The sequence below is a fragment of the Mytilus galloprovincialis genome, chromosome 9 (assembly GCF_965363235.1).
Source record: "Mytilus galloprovincialis chromosome 9, xbMytGall1.hap1.1, whole genome shotgun sequence".
NCBI lineage: Eukaryota > Metazoa > Mollusca > Bivalvia > Mytilida > Mytilidae > Mytilus > Mytilus galloprovincialis.
This window is the reverse complement of record NC_134846.1, coordinates 36205139-36224052: the sequence shown is the minus strand read 5'-3', so window position 1 is coordinate 36224052 and position 18914 is coordinate 36205139. Positions and strand designations below refer to the sequence as shown.

Genomic DNA, 18914 nt, shown 5'->3' with positions numbered 1-18914 from the left:
AAATAACAAAGGTTAGTTTTATGTAATTTTTATTATGTTTTTATTAACATAGAATAGGGTTGATGTCAACTACGAAACTTTTTGTCCACTACGAAACGATTTTGTCAACTACGAAACGCATCAAAATGTCCACTACGTAACATGAGTTGTACCTTCATATGTGAAGTACTGTCTAATCTTTATCGATAAAAAATGGTTCTCCAATTCAGAAAAAAATGAGATTTTCTAGTATATAAAGTAAACAAACTGGAATGTCTATAGGAAACATTTAAAATTGCAAAAATATGTGTGTTTAGAAGCAGTTTCGTAGGGGACAAAATCTAGTATATAAAGTAAACAAACTGGAATGTCTATAGGAAACATTTAAAATTGCAAAAATATGTGTGTTTAGAAGCAGTTTCGTAGGGGACAAAAGTCCCCTACGAAACAGTACACAAATTATGAAAATAATATAATTTTAAAGAGTATTTAAGATAGCACTTTTTGTTTACAAACAAGTCTATAATAGATAATAGATGTATTCAAAATAACTCTTGAAAATAAATTTTAGACAAGTTGATTTTCCATTTTTTTTAGGTCTGAAAGGAACGCTTTTATTGAAAAACGCCCCTATATGATAAGGATTCAAATCCATGAAATGTAACTGGATGTTTTTGACTACATGGTTTCATTATATCATTGGACCAATGTTCTCCCAAGATGTCACACACTCAGTTTATATCCTGATTATTAACACCTTATGTAAGTATCCTGGGTTGATAGCCAGTGTATTTTTCACCAATTTTCTGTTATCTAATGTCATATGCCTGACTTGATAAGACATTTTCTTATGTAGAAAATAGTGGATTTAACCTGGTTTTAAAGCTGGCTAAACCTCTCACTTGTATGACAGTCGTATCAAATTACATCATATTGACAACGAACAGACTTAATATAATTTCAATCACCACAAAAACAATCAAATATGTTCCAGTAGACACTTGTTAAAAACCAAAGAAGCCATTTCATTTCATTTTCATTCAGTTAAATTGATGATGTTTTTTTCCATTAACAGTCCAAACTTTTCTGATTGGATTCAATTTGCATATTCCAAAAACTAGAAATTATAAAAACAATATAAACGGCTTCCTCCTCCTCCTCCTCCTCCTCCTCCTCGTTTAAAGACTTTACCTCGAACTAGGACCCCCCTCCCCCCAACTAGACATAAGCATTAATCTCAGTATCAAAATCAATGACAAGCCAGACGATTTTCATTTTGAAATTGTCAATCTTCCTCACCTAAGTAGCAATATTACAACTTCACCTGCATATGGGATATGCATTTTCCAACTTATTCAGTATTCTAGATCTTGCTGCTTTATAAAACGTTACCAGTGAGCAAAAGGTATATTACCAGGGTTATGTCAAAGAACGTCTCGTCCTTCTAAAAAACATATAGGAAGATACCTTGTTGTAGGGTATGAATGATTCGTTCATTTTTGAAGACCCTACATCAACTGTAAGGTGAAGATCAGGAATAAAAGCCCTGTTCATTAATATTTTTAATCTTTTTTCTATGTTTTGTGTGCAATTTTGTCCCATGTACATATTCTCCATATCCTTTTATTTTCTATTCAATACTTTGTTCATAAATATTACACATCAACTTCAAAAATAATACATGATGGTCCTGAAGTATAGATGTTAGGTACTGACGTTATTATCATCTTAAAAACGTGTTATAGAATTCTTTTATTTGTCTTTGAAAAGTATTTACCTTTAATGTTTCGTCAATTTTTGGTTATATGGCTCGTAACTTGTGCTAAAGTGTTGTTGTGCTATGGTATTTTTTTTGTATTCTTGTATTTCATTTAATGTGCTTTGTCTATATGCCTTTTTTGTCTGTATTATTTTTGGCAAATTTGTTTGTTTATATTGATTAAGATTATAACTCAATGTGGACCGTTGTATCCCTTATTATGACCTTTACCTATTATATCCGTTGGATTTGTACACACATTGTTGTCGGCTTAATAGAAATTTGAGCGACAGTCAAGCAAATGAGAGGTTTAGCTAGCTGTAAAACCAGGTTTGATCCATTATTTTTTTACATAGGAAATGCCTGTACCAAATCATGAATATGGTTTGTTTTCCATTGGTTTGATGTGATTGGGCTTTTGATTTGGCCACTTGATAAGGATTACCTATTTGAATGTTCCTATGAGCTCACTATTTTTGTTATTTTATTTTTTTTGCATACACAAATAAATGAAATTATACGAACGAAACGGATTGGCATTCTCGATTCAATTTATATCAGCAAGACTGTCGGAACGCATGTGGAAGGTAGGGGTTGGCGTTGTTGAGACATCACGAAATCAGTCCATGAATGAATCAATCAATCAAAAGCGGCTGTAGCTATGCAATGCAGACAAAAAAATAATGGCACAGAATAATCACAAATCATTTTTCGTCAGCAAAACAACTGAAAAGCTGTAAGAAAAGTCGTTAAGCTTTCATAATACATATTCCTTTTTTCAGCGGAATATTTGTTCATTTTAAACAATGATTGGTTTAAATTGAAGAAATGACGAATGCGATGCATGAATTATTTCTTTTCTATTCTGTCTGTTTGTCCTTTTGATTTTTAGCCTTTGGTATCTTTCGCTCCCCTTTAAGTAAAATATTTGTCTTTATAAATTATTCCTTTGTTTCCTTCAAAATAGTACCATAAGTCAATGCGTTTGTGCTATCTTGTGCAATTTCTGCACTTTTCGTAAAATTGTTGGTTTGTCTGAAGGTATATTCTGATCTAGTCTATGACTGAAAATGTAGATAAGTTTACATACATTTGACATTCTTCTTGTGACTTACGATGAAATCTGTTAATGTAGCCTTTAACGTTCCTTCAACACAATATTGTATTGAAATATTCAAACTATCTGAAGACTTTGTAGACCTCAGATAATTCTATTGCGTACTCTGCAATCTGTCTCAGACTTTTGGTATAGAAAAAAACAACTTGAAGTATAACATCTGGATACTGAAATTGGATGACTGATTTGTCTAACATATAATTTATACGTACAATGACTGATTTGTCTTGCATTGTAAGTTATATAAGGCACAAGTTGTTCAAACGGAGTTACAAAATTATAAACGTACCAAATCAAGGTGACATTAGATTATCGATGTTCAGATATCGTAATTCGATTAACGTACCTAATCAAGGTGACATTAGATTATCGTTGTTCAAAATTCGTAATTCGATTAATGTACCAAATCAAGGTGACAGTAGATTATCGATGTTTAAATATCGTAATTCGATTAACGTACCAAACAGGATGACAGTAGATTATCAATGTTCAAATATCGTAATTCGATTAACGTACCAAACAAGGTGACAGTAGATTATCGATGTTCAAATATCGTTATTCGATTAACGTACCAAACAAGGTGACAGTAGATTATCGATGTTCAAATATCGTAATTCGATTCACGTAACGAATCAAGGTGACAGTGTAGCTTATCGATGTTCAAATCTGGTAATTCAATTATGCAGAGACAAACCAAGGAAACAAACAGATATTGTCACACATACCCTTAAGACATACTATTCTTTAGCCTCTCATACTCTTTTAATTATTTGTTACTATGTTTAAGGATAGCTTATGAAAGTTGGAAAATCTAAATCTTAATTGAAGACATGGAAATAGTTTCTAAAAGAAATTATCTGTTCCAAACTAAAACATCACCTTTACACAGTTGCGTAATGAAAATGATTGTGCATCTCTGTTTTCAATAAACTTCAGAATATTCTGTATTTTACGCGGTTGAATTTCAGCCATTATCATTTATGAATCTTTTGTATCCTTATTTTTAACATTTTTACCTATTATGTCTGTTTATTTTGTTCACGCATTGTCAATAAAATTGAATTTTAAGCGACTGTCATACAAGTGAGAGGTTTAGCTAGCTATAAACACCAGGCTTAATCCACCATTATTTACATAAGGAATGCCTGTTCCAAGTCAGAAATATAACAGTTGGTTTCCATTCGTTTGATGTGTTTGAGCTTTTGATTTTCCAATTTGACAAGGGACTTTCAGTTTTGAATTTTCCTTGGATTTTTGTTTGGTATTTTTTGTTAAGGTGGTACCTAACACTACAGGGAGATAACTCTGTAAAATCAGCTCAACGTTTTGATTACGTTGTGTTGTTAAGGGAGTATGAAGGTCCTCAAAGATCAAAATAAGTGTTCATCAAACTGCTATATAACCAGTGTAATTTTTCCGATAAAACGGTTGGTTCAAATTTTTTTGAATTTTTTATATTTTTGTCAAAGGGTCAAAGAAAATACTTTGTCAAAATTTAAAGAAAATTAAACGAGCCAAATTAATTTTAGTGAAAGTGTTGGGTACCACCTTAAATAACTATATGTTTTTGTTTTGAAAACAGTAAATCGTATTGTATTTGATATTTTTATTACCAATGATCAATGCTTTGTAATCTCAATACTGAAATAAATAAAGTTTAATACATAACAACATATCAAAATATATAACAAGATGGTTGCCTCAAAATTTATACAAAAAGTCATATTTGATATTTAAGCTCAACATTTAATAATAAATACATCTTTGGATAAGATTATGAAAACAATGCTGAAACATTTACATAATGCCATGATTCAACAATGGTATCTGTCCATAGCTATAGTCTACGTCAATCTTTACATAGCCAGTTTGGACAGAGGGTCAATGATAGATATGAAAGATGGTAACAATAAAACAACAACTGGTTTGTCATGGGGTATTTTTTTACAATCATAAAGCAAAGTATTAAAACACAACTTTTCTCCAAATACATTATTTCAAATTGACTAGTAGTTATAAATGCTATAATTTTTTTTTAAAGTTTTCATGAATATAAAAAAAAAAAACCCAACCCATCTCACTTTCATTGCATTTGGAATTAAAAGTTTAGATCAAAGTATTCTTATCATTCTGAACGACCCCCTACAAAGATATCAAATTAGTTAAAAGTCAACTTTAAAGGTGTTGTATTAAATATATGGTCACCTGAACAATAATGAAATAAAAAACATTTCAAAATGCATTTTAAAATTTTAAAAATGCATTTAGATTAGGCGATACTGTCAGTGACTTGCAATATAAGATTAACAATAATAATTTAACAAATAATTTTAAAATTTCAAAAAGCATGGACAGGAGAACAAAGCCTATCATCATTCAATGGTACTAGGCACGGAGGTATAATCACGTGACAAAGGGTAGTTATTATTAAAATTTTCAGCTCACTTGACCATGGATTTTAAAATAGGTAAACTTGATTTGTTCGACAAAAATTAATAATAATTCGCTAACAAAAGATGCAGTCATGCAACATGGAAGTGAGTAAGCAAGAAATTGTGTTAAAGTAGAATCCTGGCCGGGTTAAATTGTGTGTTGCGGTAGTAAAAGTGAGGAATTTAATAAATGTATACATCAAATAACTTTCAGTAATTTAAAAAACGAAAGTTTGAAATATAACTGAACATGTATTATTATAGTCGTAAACGATATTTCAGTTTAAGTTTGCTATCAGCGGAAAGTAGACAGCGCTACAAATTTCATTCAAACAAATTATGCCCTAACAAGTAAATATCAATAATATCTTCCCGACTAATTATTACATAAATTTACGAGTCTGTTTTGCAAAAGTTCGCAGAAGGTCGACCACCGTTAGTTATTAGCTGTCTTTTCACATGATTAATTCAAGAAAAGAAACTATACCTATTGGAAATCGTAACTGTAAGAATCATCAAAATTAATCATGACCAATTTTCATCTTATATAAAAGATGAATATATTATTGGGGCTGATAAATTGTCTTGTTATGAATGACTCATACATATTGACCATAACTCTTTAGTGGACATAGTAATTCATTAGACGGCTTACAGACATTTATGAATAATCAATGCAAGGAAGACTAAATTGGAGCCTTTCATATAAATAACACTTACATTACTACAAGATAAAAATCGGAAATGAGACATGCCCATTAGTTTTCGTCATTATAATACCACGGGATTGGAAGTTCCAAGGTTTTGTAGCAGCACCTTCTATTATTTAAATAGAATATAGTGGGTTTGAAGTAAGTCTTCCTAATGCTTTAAATGCTCATTATATCACCAAACTGTTGCATCGTAATACAAGAAGGGCTTACGGTGTTATAAATATACAGCCGCCTACATTTTTTATCCGGAGACAAAAAGTAACTTTTTGAAGCAAAAAAAAAAAAAAAAAAAAATGACGAGGATATTCGATTCTATTGCAAAACAAAGGGAGGGGATTTTTTTAAGCCTATCGAAGGGCGGAACCATTGGTTGAACCGTTCGTATAGCAAGAAATCTGGCGTTGCAATAGTTTTGGAACGACTCCTCAACTTTAATTCTCAAATACGAATAAAAGAGTTTTAGGCATTTACAAGAAAATAATGTTTGTTTCACTTACATATATATAATAATGAAAATAAATTACTTAAGCCAATACAAAGGATTTCTGGCCTATATTAAAAGAAACAGGGTGAAAAATAAATTACGAAATAAATTGCACAATCTGATATTTTATTAATTTAACAATAAAATCATTTATTTACACTGGACCCTTTGAATTTAATGATATAAAATGACGCATATGAATACGATTTTTAAATGAATGGCAGTTCACAATCGTTATTTTGTAGCTTGAAAAATAGGACCACGCACAGCTGATGAAAAAGTTTCAATTGTGTCAAGTGTCAAAGATGCGAATTGTTTTTTAAAAAAATAACTAGTTTGAAAAGGACGCAGAAACCTATTGAAATCATTTACCTTTTAAATTTCCATAAAAATATGGACACTTAATATATCAATATGAATAAATCATGAATGAAAATGCATGAAAGACTTTAAATCTAGACACATCGTTTTTGAACACAAACAATTATGAACATTAACATCAATTGATAAGACAACAAAACATGAAAGACATGTACATAAAAAAACACTGGTGCAGAAAATTCGTTTTTTGTTTTTTACAATTTGAGGTTTATAATAAAGTTCTTAGTATATTTGTATCAACAGTTTTCTTTAAAACTTCGCTTTCTCTTTTTTCTTCTTATTAATGCAAAAATAAGTTGTGACTGAGAATTTGTACTTAAAATATTCAAAATGTCTATACTTTCTAGAACATGGACAAGTCCTTTACCGAGACCGACAGGGAAATGACTGACAGACGGACTGATTGATATGTTCTGCTTCGGTAATTAAATATATTGGTTGATTGATATTCGGTTGATTGACTGATATCATAAGATCGTACTAAAAACAAAACAAATTTTCTGCACCAACATTTTAAAATAAGACAATGGCATACAATACTAAAAAAGACATGTAATTGCAAATTATTTTTTGACTAATCACACATCTTCGGAATGGCATTTGAAGTGTTCAACAAAGGCAGTCCGGGCTATCACAAGACGCCCAAATCACAGACAAACATATCGAGTTCTCGTTCTTGTACTTAAACAATAGTCTATTTAAGTCCCAAGTGTTAATTAAGGATGCAGTTGGAGTCTATGAGTTTGAATGTCCCCTCTTTTTTTGGGCTGTTTAATCAATAACATATACAATTTACTATTTAAAAAACACCCTGACGCAATTGATCGGCAATTACAAGTTAACTTAAAAAAAACCAAGAAATTTTATTTGAATAAATATGTACTTGGTGTTTCATCATAGGGTAGAGGTGAACATGGAGTTGTTTATAAATTTTGATTTAATGTATGTAGTTCGCATAATATCTAGGACATGGGCAAGTTTAACATTATGCACTGCCAATATTGAGGAGGGGCTGCTTATAAAAAAGCCATTGCTTGACACAGCCAATGGTAAAAGAGGGATATGATTTTTTCGGCAATTACCCTTTTTACCATCCATTTTATGTGTAAACATTGTTACACCATTGAACAGCCATAATAGCCGCCCTGCCGACAGTTGTGATGCATAAATTAAGTATATGAAGTACAAGTTGCAGTCGATTGCAAAACTATTTCTTACTAACTGTCGATTTCAATGTTTAAAATGTAAACTGATGTTTTGTTTATTGACCAGCAGAAGCACGCCTCCGGTTGCGGGATTTTCTCGCTGTGTTAAAAACCCATATGTGGTCTTCGGTTGTTTTCTGCACTTTGTTCGGGTTTGTTGTCTCTTTCCACATATTCCCCCATTTCCATTTTTAATTTTACTTAATATGTTACATTTAGTTGTCTCATTTAAAGGCACCCCTCCCCTTAATAACAATGGATTAACACTTGGGATGGCACCAAATACCCTCATAGACTAATAAACGCGCGTCTGGCGTACTAAATTATAATACTGGTACCTTTGATAACTATATTTGATACCGATTAAGTGCAGACGGCATGTGCATTTGGAGTAATCTTCATCATGCACAAGTTTGAGAACTTAGAGAAGCTCTCAGGACATTTTTCTACCGGAGAACCGGATATTACCTATGTACAATTATTTCATAAATGTTGTTTTGTTGCTGTTTGTAAACTGTTATACAGTAATGAATAACCTTTACCGAGTTGTATTACAACATCAAATTGGTAAAGAGTGTTACTTTTTAAGTTTCTGATTTGATGATTTAGCACCATGTTAGGTGTTTGATGTCTAATTTTCATACATTTCACTTTTTTACTATCAATAACTGGAGATTGGTTCTTATTACTACACTGATTATAATTCCGCCGCCGTTTCCGTCGGACTGAAATTTCTTTTTGATATATACAAAATTTCCGTCTTGATTTCGTTACTCGCCAACCTATAGTTAATGAATTACTTGTAGTACTATTGTCAACCAGAAACACTTCCGATTTCTGAGGCAAGATAGGGTACCTAAGTTTTGACTGTTTTCTAGATACCACTAATCTAGCAGTCTTTGGAGCATCTCTTTTTCGGCTAACTATATCAATGAAATAAGTACCCGCCTTCAAATTTTCAAGTGTAAAATTGGTAGAACGTTTCACTTTTTTCACAAAAACTGACTCACCACGTATGGAACCACGTGTTACTTTTAACGTCACTTTACCAGTACAAGAATGGACGGCAAGAAATAGATCACTGGTATTTTTAAGGTCATATTTAAAATCAAATCTTAATTTTGATTTTTTAAACTCTAACTCTTGAAGTTTTCCATCTCTCAATTTTCGAATTCTGTCCCGTTGCTTCCGTTTTTTTGTCTTTACTTCTAATTTTTTATAAGCACTACTCATATTAGTCCGCTTATTTATCGCATACACATTTACGAAATAAGTTTTCCCAGGTCTAGCCTGGGTATAAATATATTTTGTATTTGTATCTACACAGGTATAGTGAATTTCTCTTGGTTTCACTTTTTTCACTGGCCTTGCTTTACTCTGGAATATTTTTAGAACTTCGTCCTCCCACGGAAAAAAGAATCCTCTACTCTTGGATGCTACCGGCAATTTATCTCCAAACATATAAGACATGAGTGAACAATAGGTATCAGAACTCTTTTTAGCACTCACAGATACACAATACGTTATAATATTCCCATAAGGGGTCTCGTCCTGACTACGGTTCCAAGAAACTGTGAAACTCTTCCGCCGTATGCTATCTGCACGAATTGCGGAATTTCTAGGTAAAGATGGATAAAATGTACTATCCCTTGCAAACTTTTTTAATCGAAGGAAGAATTTTACATAAGTGTCACTTTCAATTGGCCTTAAGAACACTGTATAAACTCCAGTGGAATTAACACTTCTTTGAAAAGTATGAGCCTCTGAACCCACATACGAATCCAACTGTATTCCTGCTGGATTTGTTGGTTTTACTTGCTCTTCAAATAATGGATCATCTGAAATGGGATAAATTTTTCATATTTATAAACTTCAGTTCTAATCAATCAAAGTTATAATGCGCAAAGGATATGATAATAGTATATTTGATGCTAATATATATATATATATGTGTGTGTGTGTGTTAAGCATCATTACCATTTTTGACAGCATGATGTTTCACCTTGTGTTTTTCATTCAATTCAAATTTAGAAACAAATTGCAAGGAAACTACGATCAAATTTAAGTTGCTGTTAACTTTGCATGCATGGTACCTTGACGATCTTTTATTTCATGATTTATTGCTCGCATGTATTACATTTCTTTTGAAAAAAATCGTTTCTTTTGGGTAAAATAAAATATTTGACATTGAAAACATCTTAGCAAAAATGAATAAAGATACTACTGTCTTCAAAGCAAGAAGCTGCAGAGATTACAGAACGAATGACATTGATAAAAAAACGTAAAATTGTGATTAATTTTGGTAATAAAAAATAGATAAATATAACTTTTTATGCATAATATTTATCCCTTCTTGCAGTACGAGAGGTTCATTGTTCTTTTACGTTAACGAGATTTCCAAGACCATGTGATTGATTTTGTACCTAAGTGACCTTTCTTGCAGTCTTGGCACAATTCAACATGTCGAAAACTCATTATACTCTATGCATAAAAATAACACAGCGTTATAATTCATAGTTCTGTAAAACGTTGTCATTTACTTGTCTAAAATTACACAGTTGTAATTAGTGGTTTCCAAACTTCAAAGAAAATTATTATTAAAAACACCATCCAAGTGGAATTCCAGAAATGAGAACAATACATAGACCTAACACTACGATAACATAAAAAAAATATCTGCATACATAATGACGGTCTGGGATAAAGCTTGCCATACGCTATTTCGATTATTGAAAATATATATGTTTTGTCTGCTCATTGTAATTGGTTGCAGAAGTTTTTTTAGGTGACGAACTCTGATGATGCACTGTTGGCATCGCTGCAACGTGGATGTCAATGAGGAAACTACAGTTTAAGTGTAAACAATGCATTCATATTGTAGATTTAACAGGACATGTACAATATGAACTCGAAAATCACCTGGAAACTGCAATATTAAGCACTAAAACGGATCGCAAGGTTCCGAGATCGATCGAGGCGATATCGAAAATCATAAGTAATGAACATTTATCAAATATTTAGTGGCTGTTTGTCTCTTTGGTCTTTTTCGGTTTGTTTTTGTTTTTGCGATGGCGTTGTCACGTGTTTGAATGTCCCTATGGTATTTGTCGCCTTTCTTTTATAAATAATATTAACTCCACCAATATAAATGAAAGCTCATATTGAATAATTTCCCTAACTTCTAAAAATTATATGAAGACATATGTAATTCTGTGTAAAGCATTTCGTGTATCAGATTTATATATATTTCTACTTCATTCCAAATTATACCGTGTTTAAAGAGCATTGATAGCCATGATGTCATATTTATGTATGTTAACTTCAATTCTGAGGTAATTTTGATTGATAAACCGTTTTTTTTTAAACACGTTTGAACAACATATGGTCAGTTTCGAACCAAGTAGATTTAACACATTACTACTTAGTTTTCTTATAAACAAGAAAAAGGTTATAATATAGCTGCACGTGAGGGTTTATACGAAAACATGGTTATGAATATGTCTGACAGCTTTTCTCTATCAGAATTAGTGTAGTTCTTATAATTTCTCAGCTTGTGAAAAACAAAAATGCCCAAGATATAATTTTTCAATTGAATAATTTAACAGGTTTGCTAGTTGGTTAGTTGTGTATTATATCTGAGTTAGTCGTCGAAAATAAAACCACCTCGGTGGTCCCGTGCTTGCCTTGAGTGCTGCGGGAGGTCAGTTGTTCTAGACAGCCATTGGTTGGTTCAAATTAAAAGCCTAACATTTTGAATATACTGCTTCCCTCAAATTTTGTGACACAGGAGTAGTAATAAAAAAAGTCAACCCAAAATAAATATTGTATGTCCTACTTGGTTGACATGTCTTTTATAAATTGTTACTGTTTAAGCTAAGATTCCAACACGGCAGCAGCGTTCTTCTCGCAAGAGGCTTGGTTCGTGATTAGGTCACATTAAGATTTTTCGACCTGGATATGCATGTAATATTTGCCACTGTAAGTGAAGAATCCCGATAATTTCAATTAATACTTTATTAATTTAAACAGTATACAACCATATTTATTCACCTTTTTGTGAAAAAAAACCCACAAAAATAATAGTGTAGATAAAATACAGATACATTCATTTTACGATATTAATACACAAAAGACCTTTTTACAAGGTTCAACAATAACCCCAATTAGAGATAGTAATAACATAATTGAAAAGGTAGGAGAGTATTGTGGCTACCAGCATGTGTGGTCAAACAGTTTACTACTTTGATTGACAAGAAAGAAGTTAATTATGACTGTTTACATTTGTAAAGAACGGTCAATGACATATTTGAGTCACTGTCCGCATTTTGATGACCTTAATGACATTGGCACATGGTGGTTGTTTCGAGTGTTTTTATTCGAAAACCTGGGGAACCCAACTGAACACTATCTGACTATACTTTTTACTTGACAAACCAGTTGAAATCCTTACACGAAAATAAGAAAAGGGAAGCTACCCAAAACAAACCACCCCCTCCGAGGTTTTATAACTATATCAGTATTTACCTTCATAATCCTTACTATCAGATATACTTTTATATAAAACACTTGATTCAACAGCAGATGCACATGGGGTGATTTTCAACGATACTGGACTGTCTTCTTCGATCAGAAATAGTACCCTGGAAATAAATTACAAATGTATAATACATAGAAAAAATATGACATCTCAATCTCTCCATTGGATCACCAGTGAACACAGAAAAAAAATACTTATTATTAGTTAATATTGGCTCTAAACTAGCTGTCAGTAACAGTAAGTACTCTCAGATCTGTATTTAGTGTCGGGTTTGTTGTTGGGATGTATAAATACCCTGCCACGTCCGGTCTGTATTTTTTGTTAGATGATTTTCTACATTGTATTATACTAGTAGTTTTAATGTTGTACTGTTACACCACATCACTGTCCCAGGTAGGATGAATGGTTTGATGCCTTTTTTTAAAAGCCATTTATTGTGCTTATGTACCAAATCGAGAAATCTCGACCATGTCTTGTTCTTTGTTGTTAGACTTTGTTTGCTTGTTTATTTTCCCAGAGGAGTCGGGTGTTTTCGTGGTTGGTAGGGTCTGTTTTAATGTCTTATATTTTCGGTAATTCAGGTTGTATGCGTTATTAAAGAAAAATTGACATGTCCTTTTATTTTAGCCCCTTTTTGTGTCAGTGTTATGTCTGTAATCGAAGTTAAACCATTTTACACATGGTTTATAAGATGTTCGCTGAATTATTCAGAGTCGCAGCATTTCATCTAAATTCACTTTCTGTCAGTTTGTCTTAGACAATACCAGAACGTTTCTATTTCAGTGTTGTATTTAATCCAGCGATTAACTTTGTTATGTCTAATGCAAAGTCTGTGGATTCTTTGATAGCCTTTTTCATTTTCTTAACATCTTTTCAATCAATGTGAAATAAACGTTTATTATAAGAGAATTATAGAGTTGTTGAAAGGTGCAATGATTTCACAAATGCATATGCAAAGATTCTTTTTTTAAACTCTAAATTTATCCTTGGAATGTGTAAATTACTTAAGAAATGCATTCCATCAAATCTTGAGTTCTTACTAATTGCGTAAATATACTATAAAAGGAATACTTGTCCTCACATAATTTCAAGGTCAAGAACACAGATTGTCAATATCAATGTCATATAATGTCAAGGTTAACATCGATGTGTTTAATTTAAACTCCATCACATTTCACATTAAAAAAAATCTTACGGCAACATCTGACAAAACTTAGAAAAAGAAGATGCCAATAGTCGAAAGCAACGTTAAATTAAGATGTCTAAACTTTGCAAATATTCATTAATATCTTATGTTGCAATTCGAGAGGGCAAAGAACACCTCAAACTGTTCTCTTTTTGGGATATTATGCTCTTAACCCTGGTAACTACAATGGTGTTTGTTTAAGCACAGAACACTTGATTTTTCAACACGGAAATGTGTCCCGCGACTGTAGCATAAAGTTCATGCATACTTTCATCACTATAAAATAAAATAAATCTGTCCTTAAAATTAACCTTTTGAAAAAAAAAAATTTAGACAAAAGGGGTGCGGATGAATGGCCGAGGTATAATAAAATCCGCACTTTTACAATTTGGATGTAATACTATACATACGTATTCTTATTTACGGTGTGCTTGAACTTTGAGTGCAAGAGAAAATTGGAAAGTGCGTAATCTCGCAACCTTTCAATAACCGTAAAAGAAATTAATGAAATAATAGATCTGGATAATATCAGCGATGTAGCCTGTTCGGTAGCTGTAGTACAAGAAAATATGTTGACCAAAACCAATAGATAGTAAGATAGGAAGCTGGATTCGCATCATGTTGTAAAAAAGGGCGAACAAAATTCCGCCCAATTTTAGTAATTTATCATAGTTATAGTTATGTTTTAAGAAACGAAAGATGAATAACATTCCGTTTCACGAATTAGCTCAAAACCATTAAATTAAAGGTGAACTACAATAAAATAATTATTATATAAAAACCACATTTACGTGCCATCATTTCAAGACGGCCTTGATCCATCTTATAAATTGGTACGCATTCTAAGCCCCACCCCTGAAATTGTTTAACATACGGTTGTCTTAATAGTGTATGTATGTATTTGTTTTGTAATTGCTTGGACCCTTATGCTTGTTATTGTGCAAAACAATTTATTATGTTAACTATTTATCTAAACCAGTGCACAGATATAGCGTTATCCACAATAAGCCCCCAATAAGGCCACCTTTATTTGTGATGAAGCACTTTCCTTACAGAACACATCTTAATCAGTGTAAGGTAACAATTGACGAGGGAGTTTAAAATGTGGTATTAGACAATTTTAAACATGTGGAGCAGGATCTGCGTACCCTTCCGTAGCACCTGACATCACACCAAGTTTTTAGTGGGGTTCGTGTTACTTAGTAATTAGTTTTCTATGTTGTGTCTTGTGAACTATTATTTGTCTGTTTGTCTCTTTCATTTTTGCCATGGCGTTGTCAGTTTATTTTCAATCTATGACTGAGTTTGACTGTCCCTCTTGTATCTTTCGCCCCTTTATTTGTCATTCTACCTATCTTTTTGTCATTGTCTTGATTCATCTTTAAATGATTATAATCTAGTTACCGATTAAAAATTGCGTCATAAAGTTTTTAGAACCTTGAAGTAAATAAAGGAAGACTTTTTTAATGACATTAGAGTGAAATAATTTCAGGGGGAAATAACCTAGCTCTTTAAATAAAATCTTATGAAAAGTGTCAGTCCGGAAGACTCAGAGCTATATTAGACACAAAGGTATAGTCATAATCAAAATATGACATCGGTTATAAGTAACATTCCTCATGTTTGATAAATACAGGAGCTATATTGTAAACTAGCTTTGATATGGTAAAAAAAATTACTAGTTTTTAACAAACCGAACAAAATATGAGCTTTGATAAATAAAAATTTACTTTTCAATATTTGTTTCTAAATCGTAAATCATTAATACTCGGTTATTACTACACCTCTTGTTTTGACGTCTTATGTAAAACATTAAATACCTATTTATCATTATACCACTGCATACCTCACGTTTCAATCTCGTGACCTTTTAATCGTGACCTTTTAGAATAACTTCCTTGATTCTCATATGTAAATTAGCTAAAAGTTAATAAACTTATTCTTAGGAAATATTTTTTAGTTTTCCTCGTAAGTGCCAATCTTGAGGAAATTAATTAAATTATTCAATTAACATTTTCTCTATTACATTGTATTACACTTGATTCAAATAACTAAATCATTATAAATCACAGGGACCGTTATCTCGCGAGATAGAAGCTAAACCAGGAAAACAAATTTCGAAGTGTTATTTGGAAGTAGACGCTTTTGTTCTCATCAACCGACATTTTCTTTTCACTTAACATATGACAGGCTTTTTGATGTCATGCAGTCCTAACTTCTAATGTTAGTGACTGTACTTCATAGAATATTTCAGTCGTACATAAACGACTTCAACTGTAAAGGAAAACACATATATAAGTGGTGGCGTTAAACATATTTGTGAGTGTTTATCAATCCCCTAAGAAAGATCTTTCAAAATACTATATTTTACTTCCTCTTCAATACATATTCTTTATTGTTATAAACTTTTGTTTACAAATTATTACAACCATGTAAATCAATTCAACCACATCCTTACAACCTTGTAAAGTATATACTTTTTTCTATGCTATCATCAAATTCGCGTTCCGAGAAGTAGTGAAAAAGCATTATGAAAAATATGATACCTCAATATGCACCTGAAAGGTGTATAAATCTTGAGTCCTTCTTATCTAACGTGTTATAAATCCGAAGCGAGATGTATCTAATAATCATTACCATATCTAATTATCGTTTTTATTCGCTTTACCTGTCTTAGGTGCGCAGACAAAACGGTAACAAAATGTACGACGTGTTATTAAAAGTGATAGTTTTACGGCAACTAGAGTAATTTGAACAGATAATTAAAATAGTGTGTAATGAATCGGTCGTGTGCCCTTCAACGAGGCCATGTTAACTAAATTATTTGTTTTAAATGCAATTTTTACACATTTCTGTTCAGGGGTCGGCTTAAGCACACTTCCGGGTGCAGGATTTTCTTGTTGTATTGACCCATTGGTGGACTTCGGCTGTTTTCTGCTCTTTGGCCGGGTTGTTGTCTTTTTGACACATTTCCATTCTTAATTTTATTTTTACAATAAATTATGATAACTGCAAAACATATAATATGTTTTATTTTTCATTTTTGAGTAATCTTTGTTCCATCTTCGCCCATATAGAATTCGACCTCGTAGGCTTCATGACAAATATGAGTGGCAGCTTAGCAGCTGAGATGTCTATTTCAGAATTGTGATTGAAATAAATCAGATTACCTCCTAGATCACATCACCCGACGTTTGAGTTTCTAATTCCGCCCTTCATTCCGGTTAAACCACTTTTCAAAATTCACCTACTTGATTTCTTTTTCTCATTTTGTGTATTCAAGAAATATTTGCCACTTGACGTAGATGAAACTATTAATACCCGGGATACAAAGGCGTATGATAGGCGATTCATGGATCTTATTTATTGTAAGTTGAGATTTTGGATTAAATGTTAAATTCATTTTGATACAGATACGCAATAGGTAAAACAAAATATAAAATAACAAAACCCAGACCATTAAAAAAATTAGGAACAAAAAAACGTCAATTATACATGACAAAACAGCACTAATAAATGTTTCAAGCAACACATATTTTTTCACCAAATCCTATGAAAACTTAGGTCAAGGCTGATAGTTTGTAGCAAGGAAACCGAAATCTTACAAACGTTTAAAAAGAGTGATAAATGAAAGCCGTTATAACAGCACTTTTGAAGTTTGGACTTACTGCTGTGAGCAATGATCAGCTTAATGGACGAATAATTAAATGCAAAGAGATTTGGTAATTAACTGCAATAAAAATGATGAAAGGATTTGCAGAGAGATGAAACTCGATTCACCTGTGAAGCCAATTAAGTAAACAAAGTGATGTCTATAAACAATAATTGCGGTTTCAGCTCACGTAATATTGAACTTGTTCCACCAACTCTAAAAAAAAAACGTCCGATGACGCAAAGTCAGTGAATGGATATCAGCGTATAACCTTCTACTTCTTTAGTCTCCTTCAATTAGGAGCACCTCTATATGGAGTTTTACCTTAATCTTAGGTCTATGACTGATTGATTAAATTCTGTTAAACATCAAATAATTGGTAATCAGTAAATATTTATGACGAGAACAAGTAAAGACATTTATTTAGCCTATTTGCAAAATGTCAAACTCGAAAATTAGATGTGCGATTTTGAAACTCAGTGCAACTCAGATAATGTCTATATATCGATAAGGGCAATGGTTACAGATTAGGAACTTTTCTTCCAGAATCGGCCTCATTCCGACCAGACGATTCGCTATATCGCTGACAACATCTTGTATGAAATCTTTAAAATTTGCAAATTTATATGTTACATGTGGTACTTGCAATATGATTTTTACCTTTCTTGCAATAGCAGCTTTGTCGTTGCAATTTAAGTACATGTAATTGTTCTCGATGGCAATCAAATCCGTTCAGGCTCGTCTTTGTTTTTTTTTTTTGTTCTATTAGATATCGTCCTTTTTATTTTTCATGTTCCAATATTGTATGGAATCTATCTTTATGTAGATAATCTTTTTTCAACTTCCTCAAACTTTACGTATTAGTTGTGTTGACACTTATTGTTGCTTGATTGCATATGGTTGCTTAACGTCCAGTGGCAAATAGTTCATGCATGCATAATCGATATGACGGTCATTATTGACCATTCTCTCATATGATAACATCCACTGGTTTGTTAAATAGTTCGTTTAAATTTTCATTTTTATATCAGATTAAAATAAAATACTATTCAGTCTCGTCCTATAAGTCTAGCTTAAGTCTAAAGCCAAATAAATGTACTTTGCTGGTTAAAATGACCTTGTACAGTAGAAATGTTAACGATTTGAGATCAAAAGCAAGAGATAACAATTCATTTCAGCGGCAGAAATTTGATGTATGTTACTGTCTGAAATTGACTATGATAAATCCTCAGAATCATTGCTCTAGACCTAAACAGTGGCAGATTAAACAAGAAATCAATAGTTGTTATGGCAGTTATGACAAATTACTGCAAGGTTATAATATATTGTTTTGATAAAAACGCAGTGTAGCATTTCTGCGACTGACAAATATTGCATAACAAGGGTCCAATGTCGTAAAAAAAAAAATCAACTCAAATCTGATTGAAAGAATAAATCCATTTGGATTTTTTGCTTTGTAATGATATATG

The 18914-nt window shown here is 32.0% G+C and overlaps 1 protein-coding gene across 4 annotated transcripts in view; it reads right to left on the bottom strand.

The window, feature by feature from the left end:
- Positions 1 to 4446: 4446 nt before the first annotated feature.
- The window catches only part of LOC143044914 (protein NDNF-like), a 65888-nt gene continuing 51420 nt past the window's right edge, over positions 4447 to 18914 (bottom strand). For all 4 annotated transcript variants that reach the window (XM_076217164.1, XM_076217160.1, XM_076217165.1 and 1 more), the window contains 2 exons: positions 12595 to 12710; positions 4447 to 9908 (listed from right to left, as the gene is read on the bottom strand). In XM_076217164.1, the coding sequence (XP_076073279.1) occupies positions 8554 to 9908; positions 12595 to 12710 (1471 nt within the window). In that variant the 3' untranslated portion in view covers positions 4447 to 8553. The remainder of the gene's footprint in view (positions 9909 to 12594; positions 12711 to 18914) is intronic.